At 36.2% G+C, this 22,818-nt stretch overlaps 1 protein-coding gene across 1 annotated transcript in view; it reads left to right on the top strand.

The window, feature by feature from the left end:
* The window catches only part of KCNH7 (potassium voltage-gated channel subfamily H member 7), a 664,682-nt gene that overhangs the window by 628,176 nt on the left and 13,688 nt on the right, over positions 1-22,818 (top strand). The window contains exons 12-13 of the mRNA XM_069079806.1: positions 3,891-4,157; positions 15,524-15,692. Of these exons, the coding sequence (XP_068935907.1) occupies positions 3,891-4,157; positions 15,524-15,692 (436 nt within the window). The remainder of the gene's footprint in view (positions 1-3,890; positions 4,158-15,523; positions 15,693-22,818) is intronic.

Here is a 22,818-nt window from a genome sequence, read left to right as displayed (position 1 = left end):
GAGAGAGAGAGAGAGAGAGAGAGAGAGAGAGAGAAAGAGAGAGAGAGGGAGAGAGAGGGAGAGAGAGAGAGAGAGGATTTCTAGCTATCTGAATCCTAAAGTGATTCCTATATCAGTATAACAAGGGTAAAAAGATATCTTTGTAGGAGTGTTGCCATCTGAAGTTATTATTCAAACTCAATTCCAAACAAAAGGGAAGAGGAAGAATAGAATATGGGGAGACAAGGCAACTTCACAGCTTCACAGTCAGAGAATTCACAGTACCATTTTCACCTAGAAGGCAGTGAGCCAGAGGAGGGGAAAGAACTAGCTTCTCATCTAAAACTATTCCTTTTTAATTCAGTCACAGAGTTTTGTTAGAAAAATGTAGAAGTGCTGTATCTCAACTGAAGAGCTACCTAAAGGTCCAATTCATAGTACTACAATATGAATTAAATAGAATTTTTTATCTTTTTAAACTCACAAATGGATTATCATTTTAATTTCCTTTTTTCAGTAGAAGGAGAATCTTCAAATGATGCTTTATTTTATCAAATACGGTAAAAGGGGGGAAATTGTTCTGTCATTTGAGTAACATGGAAATTAACATAGGATGCAAAAACAAATCCTTATTATTATATCAGTGGAATGGAATATAGCATTACATGTCTTTTAATTACTCTCTGTACTTCCTCCTTCTGTAACTGTTTTAAAGCATTTAACTAAAGATTCTAGGCTTTCTGTGTTTGACTTGAATATACTTCACAATCAGATTATCTATCTAGATCTATTTGACTGAAAGCTAGCATGGTACAGTGGTGAGAGATCAATCTCAAAGCCAGTAAGACCTAAATTCTAGTCCTGCTCCTGTCTAATGGAATGGTCACTGCCCAGGGCTCCAGGCAACTATTTATAAGTAGCAGAAAAGGTAGCAATCTGCATTGATAGAGGGAATTTCCTCTTCTGGGAATTCCCTATCCCAATGAAATCACAGATCTAGCACCAATCTTATTTGACCATTTTATATATATAATAAGGGAATTACTCTTGGAATATATGTGGTAGACACGACTTAAATCAGCTAACACTGGGAGCATTCAGGTAAATATGTCTTGAAAGTATAGTTCTTCCCATCCTTCTCCCAGTCTATTTACTGAATAATCATTGGGTGTTACAAAGCACTCTATTACATGCTACAAGTTAAAATTACATGGAAAATCTCTATAATACTTTCATTTCTCTAAGAATAATTAAGATTGCAAGCTACCTATGCTTTCTCATGCAGTGTAATTCTTGTCTGTGTTCTCACATAAATCCCTCATATATAAGTCACTCAATATGCTGTAGGCTTTTCCCCAGGTCTTTAACAATCTATGGGTACTCATGCAGCACTCAAGATGCCCATCTGTTATCCTTTGCTCTAGCAACTCTCTATGCAAAGATCTAAAACTCTAAAGATATGAGATGGTATAACATCTTGCAAATGAAAATACATGCAGCTATTAAGCATGTGTCCACACTGATTGGGATTGATGGTATGTTCAAAACAATTTCTACTTTTTTTGGAAAAAAAAGCTTCATGAATGTGTTTAAGGGGTGTGTAGATAAGGTTTATTGAATGGGAAGAAAGGGGTTGCTCTAGTCATATGGGTGCCCAACATTAGAGATGGAGAATTATGAGGAAGGCTCACTCTATCCTGTTTGGTGAGTGATTTATATAACCCATGCGCAGGCTCTAGGAATGCTTCACTTAACTCATGGACCATCTTCCCACCTGCTACCTTATCACTGAATGCACACCTGCCACCTCTCCCATCCATTCCCCTTTCTAGTCATAGAACTATAATTAAATTATTACTGCCACAGATACTGGAAAAATGTGTCAATCTATTCCCCTGAGGATCCCCTTATGATTCCTGTAATATTCAAAACCAAAATTTGCCTCCTTGGCCACCACTTCCCTCTACGTTTTGCTTATTATTTCCCTCTAAGTGTCTTGAGAGCAAAAACTGTCTTTGCTTTTATATTTTTCTTCTTAGAATTTAACACAGCAATTGGCATCTAATAAGTGCTAAATAAATGCATTTTTCATTCATTGACCTAGAGCAGAGAATTCACGAGTCAAAGTCAGTCTGTCAATAAGCTTTTATTAAATACTTTGTGCCAGGCACTGTAATCAGGGTTGAGAAAAATAAGGAAGTTAAAGAAACTAGTAGATGCAGTGAAGTTCATGATGAGGAATGTTCAATATATATCAGAATGAAATTGGGAGCTATTGTAAGATTTTGAGGTGGGAAATGCTGATTGCAAAGTAAACACTCATTAAGACAAGCTCATTGGTAATACCTAAGATAGTTTAGACCTAGAGTTAAGCAAGTTTTTGAGAAGAAAGTTCCAAAGAGTCTATAAGAGATGGGGCATGTGATACAGGCCCATAAAGTAAGGGATAGAACCGAAAAAGATAACCTGAAGAAAAGATAACCAGAAAATAGTGGTTAACTAGATTGGTGGTAAGTAAATATCCATAAGCTGAGAAATTTTCAAAGCTTGACTGAAGAAAATGTCTGGGGTTGCCAGTAACAATAAGGCAGCAAGGCCAGCGGAAGGCCCTATGTGGGGTAATAAGATCAGTTTTCATTGTGTTTAACTTGAGGTGGCGCGACATGAGCTAACTCCTTAATGACAATCATTTTCCCATGTAGAGAATTTTAAGTCAAATCCGTTTTTGCTCTAGGCTGTTTTCTTGGTGAAATTATGATATTTAAAATAACAGAGAAAAATAGCTCTGTTAACAGTTTCTTTTGCCATATGGGAACTAAAGATTCTGTTGACAGTTTCTGTGGTATGGTCCTAAATCAATTAGTTTGGTCTTCTATGAATAAGCAATTAAGCATAATGTTAGGGAACAACAAGGCATAGAGTATATGGGGACACTTTTAACCATTTCTGAAGAAAATGCTATGCATTCTGGAATTATGTTGATTAGTAATTAGCAGAAACCAGATGGGAAATCATGCTGTCTCCCCAGGACACTAATGGAAACAAGTCACAGAATTTGTCTCTTGGAACTTTTCCTGCTGAAATATGTTTTAACTCAACCTTCAGGGTTGGTATCATCTTGACATTTCATTTTAAAACAGGCAGTGTACACTAGTGGCTTTAATGTAATTAGGTTGGAAAAAAAGTACCTTAATTACAGTATTTAAGCTTTATATTCTTCACATCATGAAACACAGCCAAAGTGTCCACCAAACCAGGACTTCGAGGAGATTTTGTACATGTAATTGAGGGTGAAATCCAACCTGCCTACACTTCAGAGAGACCACTACCCCATATAGTGAGTTTTTAAAGTTCCACAAATGATAGACTACAGGAATAAAGAAAGCTTATGCAATTAAGATTTTGAGAATGGGGGCAAATTTTCCTCTTCTTTTTTTTTCTGAAACAATTAGCTCCCAAACCATTTTTAGGACTTAAATATTTCTTTTCTTCTTCTTTGAAGAAACATTTCTTCAAAAAACAAGTTTTTGAATTTCCTACAATTTTGCTATCAAAAGTAAAGAGTATCTCAAAAACCTCTAGCAAAGGTACATTTTGATTTTGAAGTCAATAATATGGTTGATCAAGAATCTCATGGCCCCTGAAATTTGTTTGTTTGTTGTTGTATTTATTCTGAGAAGACCACAGCCTAGAAATGAATAACAGAATCTCTGTTTTCTATATAAAAGTAAAGATAGTTTATAGTGATGATTTTTAAAAGAGTCATTGTTAAAGTTCTTTTTTTTTCTAAGCATATAAAAATGCATAGAAGGATTTAGCTGAGCAATAACTCAGTCCTTGGTGGAAGCAAAGACTGCTAACAAAATTGTAACCATTTGATTATCTTATATAAAATGATTTCTTGTTAATAGATTATCGCAAAGGGACTAGTACACATGATCCTGGAGACTCCATAGATACCACGAGACGTTATCAGTGTTCCAAGAAACATTTTGAAGAGAAGAAAAGTGGATCATCCTCATTCATCTCATCCATTGATGATGAACAAAAACCTCTCTTCTCCAGAATAATGGATTATGCTCCAGGAACAGAGAAAAGAACTAGCTTGAATTTTGAAGAACAAACCATGACCACTTCAGAAAAACTCCATCTTGATAAAAGAAGTCATTCTTTCAAAGGTAATTGACTTTTTCACTGCCTGTCTTTCTTCAGTACTAGTTTTTCGGTAAGGAGAAGGATGTTTTTGCCAATTAATATAACTCAACATGTTACTTCAATTTTTTGACATTTGAATACTTTGGTATTGACTTGCAAAAACATCTGTCTAATTATATTGCATTGAAAGAAGGGGAGAAGCATTTATAGAGTACCTACAAAGTGCCAGTTACTGCACTAGGCACTTTACAACTATTGTCTCATTTGGTCTTCACAATAATCCTGCAAGATTGGTGCTTCTGTTATCCCCATTTTACAGTTGAGGAGCCTGAAGCAAATAGAGGTCAAGTGATTTGCCCAGAGTCACACAACGGTCTTCCTGACTCCAGGCCCAGTGGTGTATCCACTGTACCACCTAGCTGCCTTTGCATTGAGAGAAAGACTAACAATCATTTCCAGCTAGGTGGCACAATGCATAGAGTGCTGACCAAGAATTAAGAAGACCTGAGTTCAAATAAAGCCTCAGACAGTTTACTAGCTATGTGACCCTGGGAATGTCACTTAACCTCTGTTTGCCTCAGTTTCCTCATCTGTAAAATGAGGATAATAATAGTACCTACGTCCCAGGGTTGCTGTGAAGATCAAATCAGATAATTGTTGTAAAGTGCTTAGTACAGTAATCTGACACATAGTAAAAGTTACTAAATGTTAGCTATTATTATGCCACAGGACACTTTGAAGCCTGTGAAAATACTTTATTCGTTCTGTGCTGTCATTCAACAAATACTAAATGCCCGCTATACCAAGTTCAAGACACTGTGGTGGGCATGGAAAGGATAGTAGTTAGAAGCACTAGAAGTAGTTATCAGCAGTAGATAATATTAGCATTAATGTTTACTTAATCACAAAGATCAAAGTTAGGGGCAGTGATACCTCCAAAACGTTAAGAACAGCTATTTAATGGAAATTATGGGGAAAAGAGAAAGATGATATGAATGGAAAGAGCAAGACAAATATTTTCAAATTAATATACTATTGTGCCCAACAGAGTGATTAAGAAAAAAACTAAGATACAAATATGTATATATATACATATATACATATGTATATGTATATATACATATATATGTATATATACATATATATATATATATATATAAAGTATGTGTGAAAGAAACAATTGCATGAATTGAAACTAAGGAACATTTGAACTTAAGTGGTCAAAACTCAAGCAGAAGAGGAAATCATTGGTGCACTATGAACTTTCCCCCATCCAGTTCGCTGATCTTGGCCTGCTAGAATACTACATATCCTTCAAACCCCATCTCTAAGGAATGAATGAGTGAAAAAGAACTTATTAAGCAATTTCAATATTCTAATTACCATTCGAAGAACTGGGGACATACCCACACAAATGAGACAGTTCCTGCCCTCGCAGAGACGACATTCTAATGGGGAATAGAGTCAATTAACTAGTCAACTAGCATTTATTAAATGTTTATATTATGCCAGGCACTGTGCTAAGTACTAACATACAACACACACACACACACACACACACACATACATATAGGAGTGTAGGGGCAACTAGGTGGCACAGTGGATAAAGCACTGGGCTTGAAATCAGGAAGACTCATCTTCATAAGTTCAAATGTGGCCTCAGATCCTTCTAGCTTTGTGACCCCAGGTAAGCCACTTAGCCCTGTTTGCCTCAGTTTCTTCACCTGTAAAATAAGCTAGGGAAGAAAATGGCAAGCTATTCTAGTACCTTTGCCAAGAAAACCCCAAATGAGGTCACGGAGACTCAACACAATTCAACAACAACATAAGGGAATGTTGGCCAGTGAAGGGTATATGTTGACTTGAAAAGTCATAGGGGAGTTGATTGTCATGGTCTTTCCAGAAACAATGGTAGTTTTTATTTGATTGTGGTTCCAAACCTAAAAAGTGGTATGGGAGGAGAGGGCATGCACCAGGTGGCAAAAACTAGGGTAGAATGTGAAACATGTGTAGGACTGGCTAGTATGGAGGGCTATGTGACAGTAACCAATTCAGTCAGTTAGTCAATAAACATTTATTAAGCACTGACAATGTACTAGGCATTGTATTTTGTAGTGGGGATACAAAGAAAGGAAAAGTCAGTCCCTTGTCCTCAAGGAAATCACAATCTAACAGTGGAAGACAATACATAAAAATAAGCTGAAAATGAAAGTAGGGAGGGTAACAGGGAAGGGAGAGGGGTCTGATGAAGTGAGAAGTGAAACTGGAAGAAAATGATTAGAACAGGGCCCTGGATGTCCTACTTAAATGGAGGAACTGGGAGGAGCTCTCCAATGTCCACCTTTAAGTTTTGGTTGTAGTCGTTTCAGTCGTGTCTGGATCTTTGTGACCCCATTTCAGGGTGTTCTTGGCAAAGATACTGCAGTGGTTTGCCATTTTCTTCTCCAGCTCATTTTATAGATCTGAAAACTGAGGCAAACAGGGGTAAGTGACTTGCCCAGGGTCACACAGCTAGTAAGGATCTGAGGCTAGATTTGAACTCATGAAGATTAGTCTCTTCCTGATTTCAAGGCAAGTGCTCTATTCACTGTGCCACTTAGCTGCCCAATGTCTACCGTCTACCCTCTCAAATCCAAGGGAGAGAGGACCCCCAGGGGCAGGGAGTTCTAAAGAGATAAATTTCAAAGTTGATGTGACTTTTTAGGATGATGTGATTTAAATGAAGTCTGGGAGCACAACTGGATGGGAAAATTCAGGCCCCAGAGAAGGAGTCCTATAACTAAGATGGTTAAGTCCTACAGAATATGATCTGATACAGGAGGTTCTACAGTAGGACAGATGGCAGGGTCCACCTGTGCAGAAGGTGCAGTGTCAGGAAAAAATAAATGACAAGGAGATAGCCAGAGTGCCACTCCTTCATGAATGAAGCTCTTCAAACAGGACATTTTTACTCCCTCTCTGCTCCCATAGCACTTTGTTTTTATTTCTTTTATGATCAGAGTACTGATCATACTGTGCCTTGTACTATTTTTGTATATAGTTTATCCCTCTTCGAGCGTGCACACACACACACACACACACACACACAAGACTGTAAGCTGCTTAAAAGAAGAGATGATATCTTCATCTTTATATCTCTCCCAGTATCTTACACATAATGGGATCACAGCTTTAGAACTGCAAGCCATCTTTAAGTCCATGTACTCTAAATACCATATTTTACAGACATGGAAACTGAACAGTGGCATAGAGTGACTTGCCTGAGTTCATGCAGAGAGTTGATAGCAGAGACTCAATGAAACTCTGTTGAATAACAAATGAAAGAAAACTAGCTTTTGCTCTGATACCTCTTTGAAATATGCTAAGAATGTAGGCAAATGTTCTTCAATCTAAAATCTTAAGGAAATGAATGAAATAGTTCCTCATTTGTCACAGTGGAAATGTGGAATATTAGCTGTGGCTACTAAATGCTTTATTTCAGTTATTCATGAAAAGTGGATATTTTGGGAACTCCAAGAATAGAAATAGAAGCAGGTTGTATAACCTAAGTCAGCAATTCTGCAAACCTCTCCATCACCTCTGCCTTCTTATAAAGGTCAGTTTGGCTTGGTCCTTATAGGATATGTTCTAGGGCTTTTTTCCACTTCAATTTTCAATGTCTTGAGTGTCAAACTTCTTTAGGAAGCAATTTTAATATCTTCAGAGTATTCACCAATGAAAAACATTTTCTTGTCCTTCAGCCTAGATTTTCTTTTGTTCTTTTCTTCTAATTATTGTATCTAGCTTCTCCATCCCACCCACACAATTCTAAATAATTATTCTGCTAGCAAATTTAATATCTATACTTCTTTGGTTTCCAAATGTTTCACAAATTAATCACTGTTCAAAAAATAATTACCTTAAGAGATACATAACAAAGTATATGTCATACTAGTTGGCTAAAATAATCAATGCCACGTGGCATCAATCAGTATAAATAGTTAAACCTAATTAAGGAACAGCAACCAAAACTATTAACCAAATGTACAGCAACAAACTTACTTAATTTCTCAGTAATCTTTAGGGGAGAATATAATGAAATGCCCCCAAAAGTGGATATTATGAAAGTTTTAGATTTTGGATGCTTCACTTGAAGCACTTTCAGTAAGAACTGTTCATAGGATAATTAGTTATTGTTCTATTTCTCACACAATGCTGTTTCACCAACAATAAGGCATTTCATCGGATCAAATTTCTGCCAGTGGGTCAAAGGTTTCCCATGCCAAATATAAGAGAATAGTACATTTGATCTCTTTCTCCTTCCCAAAAGTTAAGTAGAATCAGCTTTTCTTTATAGGAAGGTCAGAAGTTAAGTCTACCAAAATTGTGTCCCCGTAACAATTTGAAAGTTTACTTTCTGCTCACTCGTTTCCAGAAATGTGTCCTTGCAACTATGGCAACATTTTCCAAGGCAACCAAGTTCTGATTCTATTTTGAGCTAGATTGAAAAAGTATCTCCACGGATGTTCACTTTGATTAAGACCACAAACCATCACTTCCCCTTTGAACTCTTGGTTGTTGTTGGGTTGTTTTTTTTTTCAGTTATTGAAAGTCAATTTTATTTCTTCCTATTTCAATAAAATTATGAAATTAAATCAATATAGCTTCCTCAGAAGCATCTTGCTTTTCTAATATCATTTAGAGATCTAAATTTTCTCTTGAGGTATTGAAAAATATAATCATCCATAATTTATTGTTCTGTAATTCAAATAGCTTTCTCCTCTTTAAAAAATGGATTGAATGTAGGAAATAATAGTACAAGAGCAGTTTAAATACAGGCCTATGTTATGCAGTCTATCTTGGCTCAATATTCTCTAGCACAACCTCTCATCACCATTCTGTTTTTGTCATCCTGGTATTCTCTTCAGAAAAACAATCCAATCCAATAGACACATATTAAACAGTCTCTGCCCTCAAAGTACATATTCTACTGTGGAATATGACCAGGTACGTGCTGGTAATGTTTAACAACAAGCCTGCAAAAAGGCAGACCATACTTTTGAGTCCAATTCATATAATTAACGTTCTCTCCATCACTTTAAGCCTAGACAATCAATAAAACAATGAATCAGGTCCTAATGTGTGAGTACCCATCAATTGGTAAATGGCCAATTCCTGAGGTATAAATGGTCACACTGAAAATTTAGCAATCAGCTCAAGTTGGTAAGATCTGGTTCCAGCACACCTCTAGATACAAAATACATACAGTAAAATTCAACAAACAAATATATTATATGCAATATGTATACAATGCATTTCAATAAACAACTATAACATAAGGTAATTTGAGGAAGTCATATCTCCATTAACTAGAAATATCCTATAGCACATGAGCTGAGCTTAGAAGGAAGCTGGGAAATTCTAAGGAGGCAGAAGTGAGAAGAGAATGTATTCCAGGTATGAGATATAGCCAGTACAAAGATATGGAGGAAGGAAATAAAATGCCAAATTCAGAAAATGGCAAGAAGACCAGATTGACTGAAATACAGTGTGTAAAGGGGAATAATAAGAAATAATCCTGGAATGATCTGCTCGAGCCCAATTATGCAGATCTTTAAATACAACCCCACCATAACCATAAGGCATGCTAAAATAAGGGTAATTACTGATATGGTTCACATAGCTGTATCACCCAAATAATTTCTGTGTTCTGAATTTAAATTTGACTTCTCCAGGAAGCTGAAAAGCTAGTTGACAAACTCAGTAAAATAGTTGTCTTAAATTTTAAATAGGTTCATTTAAAGAGGACATGTGAATAACGAATTATAATTACTAGTGGAAATCTGTTACTAAATTACTTAACACTCAAACACAAACCATTTTCTTATTTTTTAACATTCATTTTCATTTTGTTTCCTCTGGTAAAATATCTTCTTAAAAGTATTAGTGTTCTGTTAGAAGAAATATCAGAGTTTCAATCCATAAAATAAAGAAGATTGAACCAAAGAAATTGACACCTATTTGAAATCTAGGAACCTTACACTACGGTCTATTCTCACTTTCATAGCACAAAGCTTTATTTTTCTCTAGATCTTTTTCTTTAGGCTGGCTATGAATATGCTCGTTATCTCATATGAGGCAATGTCAAAATTGCAGCTCCCTCATTAAAGAAATTTTTGTAAATCCAATGATAAAAGAATAAAAAGAGAAAAAATACCCCTGAAAAGGTTATAAGATTTTAATATGGTACTGGAAAAAATGAAAGATTTTTAGTTGCCTGCCTGTATTTTTGGAGAAATAAGTATTCACAGAATTATAGAGGGGGAAAAGAGTTCAAATAGCCATCTAACCCAGCCCCCTGCCTCCAGGATTACTTGGTAGGTAGCATAAACAACATAATGGAAAGAGTGTCAGTACTGTGAGATCTGCATTTAAATCCTACCTTAAATACTTTTTAGCTACATGATCATGGACAAGTTGTTTAACATTTCAGAGCCTCAATTTCCTTAGCCATAAAATGGGGATGATAATATTTACACCATTTATCTTGCATAACTATTGTGAGTAAAAGCCTTCTATGACCTCACTTCACCTTTTTTTCACTGTTTTGCTGGTAGTACTTAAGTCTCAGTAATAGATCAAAGCATCTTGTGACCACTCTCTTGACATGGATTTTCTTTCAGTCTTCTCAGTAAAGTCACTTGTGGCAAACATAGATTTAGTCTGTGGGACTAGAAAAGAACATAGAAATTATTTATTCAACTAACTCCACTATCTATTTCACCACAATTCCTATCTGGCCTAGGAAAGTCGAGGTTAGCTTGATGAATGTCATTTCTGAGTACCCTATCAATTCTACAGTCTACAGTCTAAGATAAGTGAAACATGAGTCTGCTATGACTGCTGAACTATAGCAACACTATGCCTTAAAATACAAAGTGTCCCCCAAAATTTAAGAATTGTACTAACTCTCTTACCATAAAATTGAGAAAGTACACCTTGTCTCAGAAGTACACATTGTCGCATGGCCAGTCCAGGAATTCATTTGCTTGCCTCTGCATATTTGTTACAAGGATTTTGTTTATCTTTTTCTTTTTATTTCCAGTGGGGATGGGGTAAGAGGAAGAGAAAGTACACTTTTGTTCACTGAAAAAGAATTAATTAAATTTTGAAAAAATGGAAGTACACATTATTTATCCAAGATAATCTAAAGTTGGACTATGGAACATTCAACAAGGCAACTGAACAGCCTCTGAATTGTGAGGCTTTGGATCTTTGGATCTTTTGGATGGAAAGCCTTGAATGAACATTATATACATGCAACCTGAGAGGAAGGGTGACGTGCCATTGAGGTTTGTTTTTTTATCAGAAATAGTTTCTTTCAACGGCACAGAATTCTAAAAGAAGTGGTTTGGGGTTAAGTAACTTGCTCAAGGTTACACGGCCAGGTGTTTCTGGGTGGGTGCTAAGTGTCTGAGCCCGGATTCGATCCCCAGGTTATCCTGACACTGGGGCTGGTACTCTTACTCACTGTGCTACCTGGCCACCCCTAAAAGAAGTTTTTAAGCAAAGACTATAAACAACCAACTCTGACAAATTGTAAGTTCCTTTAAGAGCAGAGACTAAGCCTTATTCATCTTTGTGTCTCATTCAAATAGAAGTCTCAATGAATTTTTTCAACTGAATATCAGAAATTCTTCCTTTTGACTAATTGAAATTTTTTTGCAATGCAAATCGTTGCATACAACAAACATGAGGAACAAGTGGGAGTTTTCCCCTTATAATAATGATAATTTTCCCAAAGAGAAGGGAAAAAAATGCTCATTAAGTGTTTACTTTCCCTGGATTCAAATTCCCATCTCCTGTGTTTTGTGAGTGACTCTAATCATTTACCAGTTGTTCCTTTTTGAAATTCTTCTATGAATTGGGGTGAGGGGGAGAAGAGGAGATTTTTGTATGGATTACAATAACACATCAGTTCACACCTTGAATAAAAGGATTTGTCTTAAAAATACAACTGGAAAATAAATCTTATATAGGAAATGAGAAAACAGAGTCACTTCCATACCATGATAATGCACCGGAACAGGACTTTTGTGAAAGAGTGAAACTTTAAAGAAAAATAATGAAAAATATTCAAACAGCTCTGTGAGATCATTGGAAGGAGCAACCCATCAGCAATACACATCTCAACCCATCTAGACTGTAGAATTGATAGGGTACTCAGAAATGACATTCATCAAGCTAACCTCTATTTTCCTAGGCCAGAAAGGAGTAGTGTTTAGATATTATTAGGTGGAGTTAGTTGAATAAATGATTTCTATGTTCTTTTCTATTTCCATAGACTAATTCAAGCCATCAACTGGGGAATGGCTTTTATACTTATAAACTGAATTTGTTCCTTCCTAAAAAATATACAATAAAATAAAATAAGGAAATGAGAGAGATGTTTAGACATGGTCAAACAGAGACCAATCTGTATAACTCTCACATCTATCCTTTTATAAGTTCACCACTGAAGGTCTACTCATCAAGCTAATGGCCTTCCTAATTTTCTCTGACATTACACAGATGTCAAATGCATCATGCAGGATATGTCTCCATCTTTCTCTCCCACCATGTAACCAGCCTTTTACCCTAACACATTTCTTTTGATGATGTATCTTATACAGTGCTTCTCTTTTGAAATAAACTTGCACAAAAATAATTTGAGTTCTAAAAATGATGGAATAGATAAGGTGAATAAGTAATATGACTTAAATAACACATAGGACACAGTATATTAGTATAGAAACATGAAAAAACAAAGATGTACAGGAAAGGTTTGTTTTGTTTTTTGTTTGGGTTTTCATTTTTTAAAGAGCAAAGTATGAAAGGAGTATGAGATAATATCTATAAGGAAAGGTTAAATTAGTCAGATGGCTTGACCCAAATAGATCTTTGAAGAAAATTATTAGTATTATTATCATATTCCCATAATGAATTTAAAATATTTATTGATGATTTTTTGTTTTTATAAGATAGTCATTCCCCAATATTCTTTCCCCATTGAATTCCCCACTTTTAGCAAAGAAAAACAGTTAAATAAAATCAACTGACAAAGAGACTATGTTTGACAGTTTATGCAACATTCTCCACCTGTAGTTCCTTAGCTCTCTATCCAAAGGAGGTACTTATGTATTTTCATGTGTTCTTTGGTACCACCGTTGATTATTACAATTTCTTTTCTGTTTTTTTGTTTATGATATTGCATTTGTATATATTGCTTTCTTAATTCTACATACTTCATTCTCCATCAGTTCATATAAAAATTGCAATATATCCATGAATTCCTCACATTAATCACGATTTGTTTGTAGTATATCATTTCCCAATTGATGAGTACCTACTTTGTTTCTAAGTCTTTGGTTCTAAAAAGATGGTATATACAGGTACTGTCTGTCTTTTACATCTTCTTTATATTTTCCCAGTGTATGAACATTTAATAACTTTTCTCCTATAGTTCTAAATTGTGTTCCATAGTGGTAGGACCAACTAATAGCCCCACAAACAGTGAAAGTGTCATTTGATACCCGATCTAACATTAACTTTCTTTCTATTCTCATCTTTGCCACTTTGACTTACTATAGTTTCTAAAGAAGCAACTTTTTCTGTGTCTTCTTAGCATCATATGCAAGTCCTTGAAGAAAGTCACTAAAATTTCTCACTCCTCTAATTAGGACAATCCAATTCACATATATAAAAACTATTGTGAATTCAGCAATGGATTTGGGATCAAAGGACAAGAATTCAAATTCCATCTCTGTCTGTGAGTGATCTTAGGAAAGTCACCTAACCCCTATGGGACCCATTTTCCTCATCTGTAAAATGAGATTAGACTAGATAGACTCAAAGGTCCCTTCTGGCTCTAAATCTACGGTTCTATGAATCTAATCCTGAATCAAAAGATGTTTTCACCATGCATACTTGTTTTGTTTAATACTGGCAGAAAGCCTACATTTTTAGAAGGGTACAATTTTTAAAATTTTTCAATTAGCAAGCATTTATTTTCTATCCTTCCCAACTCCTCCCCCATTGGCAAAAAAGAGAAAAACAAAACACTTGTAACAATTAGGCATGGTCAGGCAAAACAAATTCCTACTTTGACCATGTCTAGACATCTGTCTCATTTGGCATGGACCAAAGGGTCCATCATCCCTCCGTCATGAGGTGGGTTACATGCACCATTGTCATTGGTCTCTTTGAATCATGACTGATGCATTAGTCAGAGTTCTTAAGTCTTTCAGAGTTGTTAGTTTTTGTAATGATGCTGTTATTGTATAAATTGTTCTCTGTGTTCTGTTTCTTCACTCTGTATCATTTCATAGAAGTAATCCCCGGTTTCTCTGAAAACATCCCTTTCATTACTTCTAACAAAACAAAATATTATTCCATTATATCCATATACCTAATTTGTACCCCCCCCCCATTTCCAGTATGCTGCCACTACAAAAAGAGCTACTATAAATATTTTGTGTATATATAAGTCCTTTTCTTTCTTGGGGGGAATGATCTTAATTGTCATATTGCTGGGATAAATGTGGGCATAATTCCAAACTGTTTTCCAAAATGGCTAGAGCAATTCACAGTTCTACCAGTTTAACAGTAATATTCTTGCTTTCTACAGCCTCTTCAACATTTGTCATTTTCCTTTTTTGTCAATTTTTTATCCACTGAGTTGCTTTAATTTGCATATCTCTATTGATGATTTGTAGTCTTTTTTATAAGATTGTTGACAACATGGATTTCTTCTTTTTAAAACTTCCTGTTTATACCCACTGACCATTTATCAACTGGGGAATGGCTTTTATACATATAAACTGAATCCATTCCTTCCTAAAAAAGTAAAATAAAATAAGGAGTGCCTCTCCAATTTGCATGTCTAAGGAAGACATGGAGCACAGGTCATACTAATCTCTGTATTGTTCTAGTTTTAGTAAATATTCTTCTAAAGTGAGCACAAAGGATACCATTTTGTGACTCATTTTACCTAAGCCAGAATACACAACACATTGTTACCGTACTTAGATACAGATACATATGTAGGTACAATGTAGAAATAACTGCAGAGCCTAGTGTAAGAGGCACTGGACTAGAACTCGGGATGCAGTGGATTGTTCTGCTCATGGCACAAACTCACTGTGTAGCCTTGGACAAATCACTTATCCTTAACCTTTCTTTGTTTCATTTTCCTTGTTTGTAAAATAAGGAGGTGAGACAAAATGATCTCTAAAGTTCCTTTCAGCTACGACATTTGATAATTCTACAAAATAAAACCAATCTCAATACTTTAGATTTAGGAAGGATCCTCATGCAAAGAAATGCTACATCAAGTGTAAATACAAGTGTAATATATTGCTGTTTTCCGTAGATATCACTGATGCAAGAGATTGGGAGCAAGAAGATTCCCGGGGACGCCAGGAGGTGCCTAGTCCCTCAGCATACCACCGAGTTACCTGGGGGATCTGTGAAACTGAAAGTGATCTCACGTATGGAGAAGTAGAACATCGGTTAGATTTGCTCCAAGAACAACTTAACAGGTATCAGAAAGCAAGTGCATGACTTGAGGCAATGATAAAATGGATCCTTTTTTCTGTTGCTAGGTTTACTGTTAGAAACATCCATCCTGCCCCTCTCCCACCTTGCAAACGTGTATTGTCTTTTATCAGACAATAGAACATTGAAGTCCCTTAGAATGAGTACCTGAGTGATGTTTAAAAAAATAAAAAAAAAAAACCTCTCTTTCCTGTCTTGTTGGAGCCTTTGGTGATGCAGCTGTATGCTTTATTGCTACCATGAAATTGTTCACAAAGTGAAGATCATCTTCTGTCATATAGTCTATCTGATGTCATTTCATTCATGACTGGGATACTGAACCTTGGCTTTTTTACTTACTCATGTGGCCCTGGGTAATTCACAACTTCACTAAGCCTCAGTTTCTGACTTGCAAAATGAGAGAAATAATATTCTATTACCTGTCTTAAAGGGCAGCTGGGTTGTGCAGTAGATAGAGAGTCAGGGCTGGAGTCAGGAAGACTCCTCTTCCTGAATTCAAATCTGGCCTCAGTCACTTACTAGCTGGGTGACCCTGGGCAAGTCGCTTACCCGTCTTTGCCTCAGTTTCTTCATCTGTAAAATGGACTGGAGAAGGAAAAGCCAAACCCTTCCAGTATCTTTGCCAATAAAACCCCAAATGGGGTCACAAAGAGACAAAAATGACTGAATGAACAAACCTGCCTCAGAGTATTCTTGTGAGGAGCATATTAGATAATATTGTTGTATTATTATTAAAAAGATAATTAAGCTCACAGAATGTATACAAAGCAACATCTAGTTATTAAGCCATGGGTCAAAGATTTAAAGTTAGAAGAAATTTAGTCCAATACACTTACTTTTTAGAAGTGAGGAAACTGAGGCCCAGGGAAGTAAAGTACTTGCCTTACTAATAGAGTCAATAAGTGGAAGAGATGGGATTTGAACACAGGTCCTCTACTTCTAGATCTAACAGCACTTCCTGCTGTACTTAAATATAACACAGCAAACTCCTGGCATGGAAATTCCTTCCACCAATAAAGATCACATACCATAAATCACTTAATACAAGGTTTTCCAACATTTTTTGTTCTGCAAACTCTAACAACAATAGCTTTTATTTATATTGTGTTTACTATGTGCCAGACACCATGTTAAGCCCTTCACAAATATTTCATTTGGTCCTCACACACCCTGGGAGGTAAATGCTGTTATTATCTCATTTTACATGTGAGAATACTGAAACAGACAGGAGTTAGATGACTTGCCCAGAGTCACAGCAGCTAGTACAGGTCTGAGGTGGGATTTCTATAGGGACAGCTAGGTGGCACAGTGGATAGAGCACTGTTCTGGAGTCAGGAAGACTTATCTTCCTGAGTTCAAATCTGATCTCAGACACTTCCTAGCTATGTGATCCTGGACAAGTCACTTAATCCTATTTGCCTTAGTTTCCTCAGCTGTAAAAGGAGCTGGAAGGAAATGGTAACCCACTTCAGTATCTTTGCCAAGAAAACCCCAAATGGATCACAGACACATACATAACTGAATAACAAATTGTACTGAGGTACACATGACTCCAAATGAGAAAAGTGATGCAGACAAAGTTAAGTGACTTGCCCAGCATCACATAACTAGGAAATGTCTTAGACTGGATTGGAATTCCAGGTATTCCTGACTCTAGGAAGAGTGCTCTACCCACAGTTCCACATAAGTAGCGGCAGAAAGCCTCCTGTATTCATCCTAACCAGAGGCAGAAGATAGAAACTTGTATTACATTTGGCTCTAGGTGTCCATTCATGACCTCTGCGCCCAGCTTACTTACTACCTGTGTAACCTTAGGCAAATAATTCCACTTTACTGGGTCTCAGGTTCCTCATTTGTAAAATGAGAGGCAGAATCTGGTGATCACTAGGTGTCTACCAGCTCTGAATCCTCTGATGCTAGGGTTTATGATTATCTGTCAGGCAAACCTTTTTTAAAGTCATAAAAAGAGTCTCAGTTAAACTTTTTGTAAGAAGGCTCTTACAGTTCTCCTTAATCTTAGTGCTCTCCCTCTGGTGACATTAATTTTGTTGTTCAGTTGTTTCAGTCATGTTTGACCCTTTGTGACCCCACTTGGGGTTTTCTTGGCAAAGATACTGGAGTAGTTTGCCATTTCCATCTCTAACTTTCTGACATTACCTCCAATTTATCCTGTATATACATTTTTTTGTCCATAGCTGTGTACGTCTTCCCCATTAGATTGTGAGCTCCTTGAGAGAAAAGACTGGTTTTGCAGAGGCTGGAGGGAGTTGTTTCTTTTAGGACTGGGTTGGGGTTTTTTTTTTGGGGGGGGGGAGAGTATTGCCTTTCCCGGGGGCCTGGCACATAGTAGGTGCTTAATAAATACTAGTCAATTTGCCCTGACAAGGGCTGCACTCAGTCACAAAAAAATCAATCAGTCCAGAATGTCAAGAGATAACATGGCAGATAACTTAGTGAATTAATTTCAGGAAGGTAGGTAGACTTTACATTTAAAGAAGTGATTACTCTTGTCAGACAAGATTCAAATGGTTTTAAGAGTCTAATATTAGACAGTAAAGATAAGAGTTCTAGATCAGATGAGAGAGCAAGAAGTCTGTACTTAGTAGAGTCTACTTCTGCTGCTTCTTTCTTCTCTTACATGTCAGGCTATATTTTTTATCTTCCCTCTATTCAATTCTCATGGTAGAGTGGAAGTCAATAGTATGGTGCTTAGATAAGGAGCAAGAGGAACCTTTTTCATATACTAGCTTTAGATTTAGCTCTCTTTGACTCAAACTCAGCAAATATATATGTCTCTTTCTAAAGCAGAAAGGTAGAAACACTTATTTTCTGTTAGAAAATTTTCAATAGATCAGTAAAATTAACAAGTAATCATTAACTATCCCTACTCACAAGTTTACATTCTAATGGGGCAGACAACAAGTACATATAAAAATACATACAGCATAAGTATAAAGTAGATAAGAAAGAAAGAAAGAGAGAGAGAGAGAGAGAGAGAGAGAGAGAGAGAGAGAGAGAGGAAGGGAGGGAGGGAGGGAGGGAGGGAGGAAGGAAGGAAGGAAGGAAGGAAGGAAGGAAGGAAGGAAGGAAGGAAGGGAAAGATAGGCCTAGATAAGTACATATAGAAAGTGGTAAAATACAAGGTAGCTTGGGAGGGAGGGTACTATCATTTGGGAGGATCAAGTGGTATCTGAGCTGCATCATCAAGGAAGAGAGGGACTCCATGTGGCAGAAGTAAGGAAGAAGAGCATTCCAGGAATAGGGGATAACCAAGTGCAATAGCAAATACAGAAGATAGAATGTTATGAGTGGAGAACAAAGAGAAAGACTGTTTGACTAGATCACCAGAGTGCAAGAGAGGAAGTAACTGCCAATGAAATTGGAATGGTAGATTGAGGCCAGGCTGTGTAGGGGCTTTAAGAGTTAAAATAGTATTATTTCATGCAAGACTTCCCAGGTTTTTCTGAAGCCATTCTATTCATCATTTCTTATAGAACAGTAGTATTCTGTTACAATCATATACCAGAACTTGTTTAGCCATTCCTCAATTGATGGGCATACCCCAGTTTGCAATTCTTGGCCACCACAAAAAGAGTTGCCATGGATATTTTTGTATGTATATGTCCTTTTCCCTTTTCTTCAATCTCTTTGGGATGCAAACCCAGTAGTGACATTAGGTCAAAGGGAAAGTACAGTTTCATCACCATTTGGACATAGTTCCAAATTGTTCCTCAGAACGGTTGGACCACTGCCCTGCTCCACCAATAGTGCATTTGTGTCCCTATTTTTCCACATCCCCTCCAGCATTTGTCATTTTCCTTTTATATTATGCTAACCAATCTGATAGGTGTGAAATGTTATCTCAGAGTTGTTTGAATTTGCATTTCTCTAATCAATAGTGATTTAGAGTATTTTTATGTGACTACTGATAACTTTACTTTCTTGATTTGAAAAACTAACTGTTCATATCCTTTGACCACTAGTCAATGGGGAATGGCTCTTATTTTTACAAATTTGCTCAGTTCCCTATGTATTTGAAAAATGAGGCCTTTTTCAGAAAAACTTACCTTAAAAAAAATCCCTAGTTTCCTTCTTTCTAATTTTGGCTGCATTATTTTTTTTTAAGCAATCGGGGTTAAGTAACTTGCTCAAGGTTACACGGCCAGTTATTTTTGTGTGGGTGCTGAGTATCTGAGGCCAGAACCGATCCCAGGTCTCCCAACTCTGGGGCCGGAGTCCTTACTCACTGTGTCACCTGGCCACCCCAGTTTTGTTTGTGCAAATAATTTTTAAATTTCACGTAATCAAAATTATCCATTTTACTTCCTATGATCTTCTCTGTCTCTTGCTTGGTGATAAACTCTTCCCCTATCCTTAGATCTATCAGGTAAATTTTTCCATGCTCCCTTAATTTATTTATGATATCACCCTTTAAATCCAAATCATTTATTGATTTTGACCCTCCATTTATTTTTTTTTTATCAAATGCTTCCTATCATACTTTATTTCTCTGGCCCATGGATTTCCATATTTGTATTTTCTAGATATATAATACTGTCTGACTTCACCTTTTAATCAATCTATTCCCTTTTCCCTCCCCTGCCTCACCCCTTTAACTAATGAATAGAGTATGCCAAGTCTCTGTGATATCACTATGAGGTTAATCTACCTTCTTTTTTCTTTTTCAAAATTATATTTTAGATTCAAATGCCAGAACACAAATAGAGAATAGAGAAAAGAAACAAAAACATATCAAGAACTTAAATACTGGAACTTAAATAGAAAGTTAGAGGGAAAAAATGTCATGTGCAATTGCAGAACATAAGAGAGGATTCAAAATATGTAACAATAGATTTTCATTTCAAGAAAACCTATATAATAAATAATACTCATGTTGAGAATTGTTCATCTTTTCTTTGCTTCCTTGTGAGTTTTCTTTTGTTCTATGCTGTGCACTTTTTTACTTTGTTCTTCTTTTTCCCCTTCTCCAACCTCTGCCCAGAAGGCTACAATAAAGCTTAGATATGTTTCTCTAGCTTTTTGTGCAAGTTTTTTTTCTTCCTTATTACACATATATTTTTGTGTATAAACATCAGTCTATGGATTTCATTATTCTTCTTCACAAATATTATCCTATAAATTTTTGGTCCTCAATAATATTATTTTTCATATGTCAGACTCTCTGTAGTTTCTAGCTTGGTGGATATATGTGAGCCATGTTTTACCTTCTCTTTTTCAATTTCAAGTCTTCTTGGTCAGTTTTTTATAAGAGTTCAGACAAATATATTTTGCCTAATTATATATAACTCATTAGATTCATTCCATCTCTGACCAAGAGCTATATTCCACATCTTAAGCCAAGGTATCACAATCCAAATGCTATTGTCAGTAATCATATTTTTTTAATTTTATTTTAATTATCTTAAAGAACACCTCAAAAAAGAGCATTTCCAAATACAAAGTAGAACAGAAAAAAAAGAGTGTTTCATGATTCATGAAACAAAAATCTCTATTATATACAGTTTGATTTTTTAAAGCATACAATCCAATATGTTACTTCCAAGGCTAACTTGTATTTTTGTGTTTCCTTTTGAATTTCCATCTCTTCTGTGCATTAAAAAAAATGATTCAATGACTCTGTTTCTGTGTCTCCATGTCTCTGTCTCTGTCTCTGTCTCTCTCTCTTTTGGCAACCTATCACTACCTTCTTTTACCCTACCTCCCTCTCTTCTTTCCCAATTAAAAAAAAGCAACCCTGGCAACAAAGTATAGTCAAGCAAATCAAATCCACACATTTACCACCTCCAAAAATGTATATCTAATTTTGTACCTTGAATCAGTACCCCCTCTGTCAGGAGGCTACTGGTCCTCTGGAGCCATGGTTGGTTATAACACTGAATTTTTTCAATTTGTTTTTCTTTACAATGTTGTTAATTGTATAAATTGTTCTCCTGGGTTCTGATACTTTTACTGTACAAATTCATACAAGTTTTCCTAGGACTCTCTGAAGTCGAGCCTTTCATTCTATCTTATGACACAATTATATTCTGTTATATCCATATATTATAATTTGTCCAGCTATTTTCCAATTGATGGGCACCCCAGCCCCAATCTTCATGTTTCAGAATTTTGCCTTTCACTTCTTCCTTACTAAAAGTTGGCAACAATGACAAAGATGCCACCTTAACCTCCTAAGGTCTCTAGTTTTGTTTTGTTTTGTTTTTTTTCCCCAAGGGTTCCTCATATTTAAAAGTACTTTCCTTCTGGTGGGAACATTTGTCCCTGTGCGAAGTCAGTAGCAGTAATTATGTTTGGTAAATCTGAAGAAGCTCTCCATGGCATCCTTGAATCATGCCAAGGGAAAACTGCATGCCATTTTATTCATTTGTGTGACTTATGACCACCTCAGTACCCCTGAGCAAAGGTCAGGATAGAGGTTAGGGCTGAACAAATAGAGCTAAGAATCATCTGCCTAGAGATAATAATTGTGAGATGCTGAGACCACCAAGTGAAATAACATAGCAGGAAAAGAGAAGACAAAGCCTTGAGGGACACCCACTGTGGGCAGTGCAAAAACTGGATATAGATTCTCTAAAGTATACTGAGAAGGAACAATCAGACAGGTAGGAGGAAAATCAGGAGAGAGCAAAGCCACAAAAACTAAGAAAATGCTGAACACCAAATTCTGCCTTATTAGGTCCAACAGATGTAAGACTACTTACTTCTCTTTTAAGGAAGAAACTAGAATCCTACAGATTTCTTTCACCATTTTTCTTCCTGTTTGAGACATAACTAGTTAGTCACAGCTGGGTATTGTTTCAAGCTAAATTGGGTAATGGCTGCAGGTATTAAAATACATCATGTGAAACAGTAGGGAAGCCTCACACTCTGAGCTTGTACCTGATTAGCAAAGTGATCGTTTGTCCCCTGGTAGAATGACAAATATCAGTGTCACAGTGTTCTGATTCTACAATATAAAACTGCTGCCTACACTTCCTGGGTGTGTTTGTTGAAGCCTTTCCTTCAAATAGTTTTTTTTTTAATCTATAGATATTGCTTACATACATACAATCTATGAAAACAAAATACATCTGCTCTCAGAGGCTGCTT

The sequence above is a fragment of the Petaurus breviceps genome, unplaced genomic scaffold (assembly GCF_028583685.1).
Source record: "Petaurus breviceps papuanus isolate PSGF00001 unplaced genomic scaffold, PetGlider_PUasm1.0 91133, whole genome shotgun sequence".
Classification (NCBI taxonomy): domain Eukaryota; kingdom Metazoa; phylum Chordata; class Mammalia; order Diprotodontia; family Petauridae; genus Petaurus; species Petaurus breviceps.
Note: the sequence above shows the minus strand (reverse complement) of the source record. Positions and strands in the feature narration are given on the sequence as shown.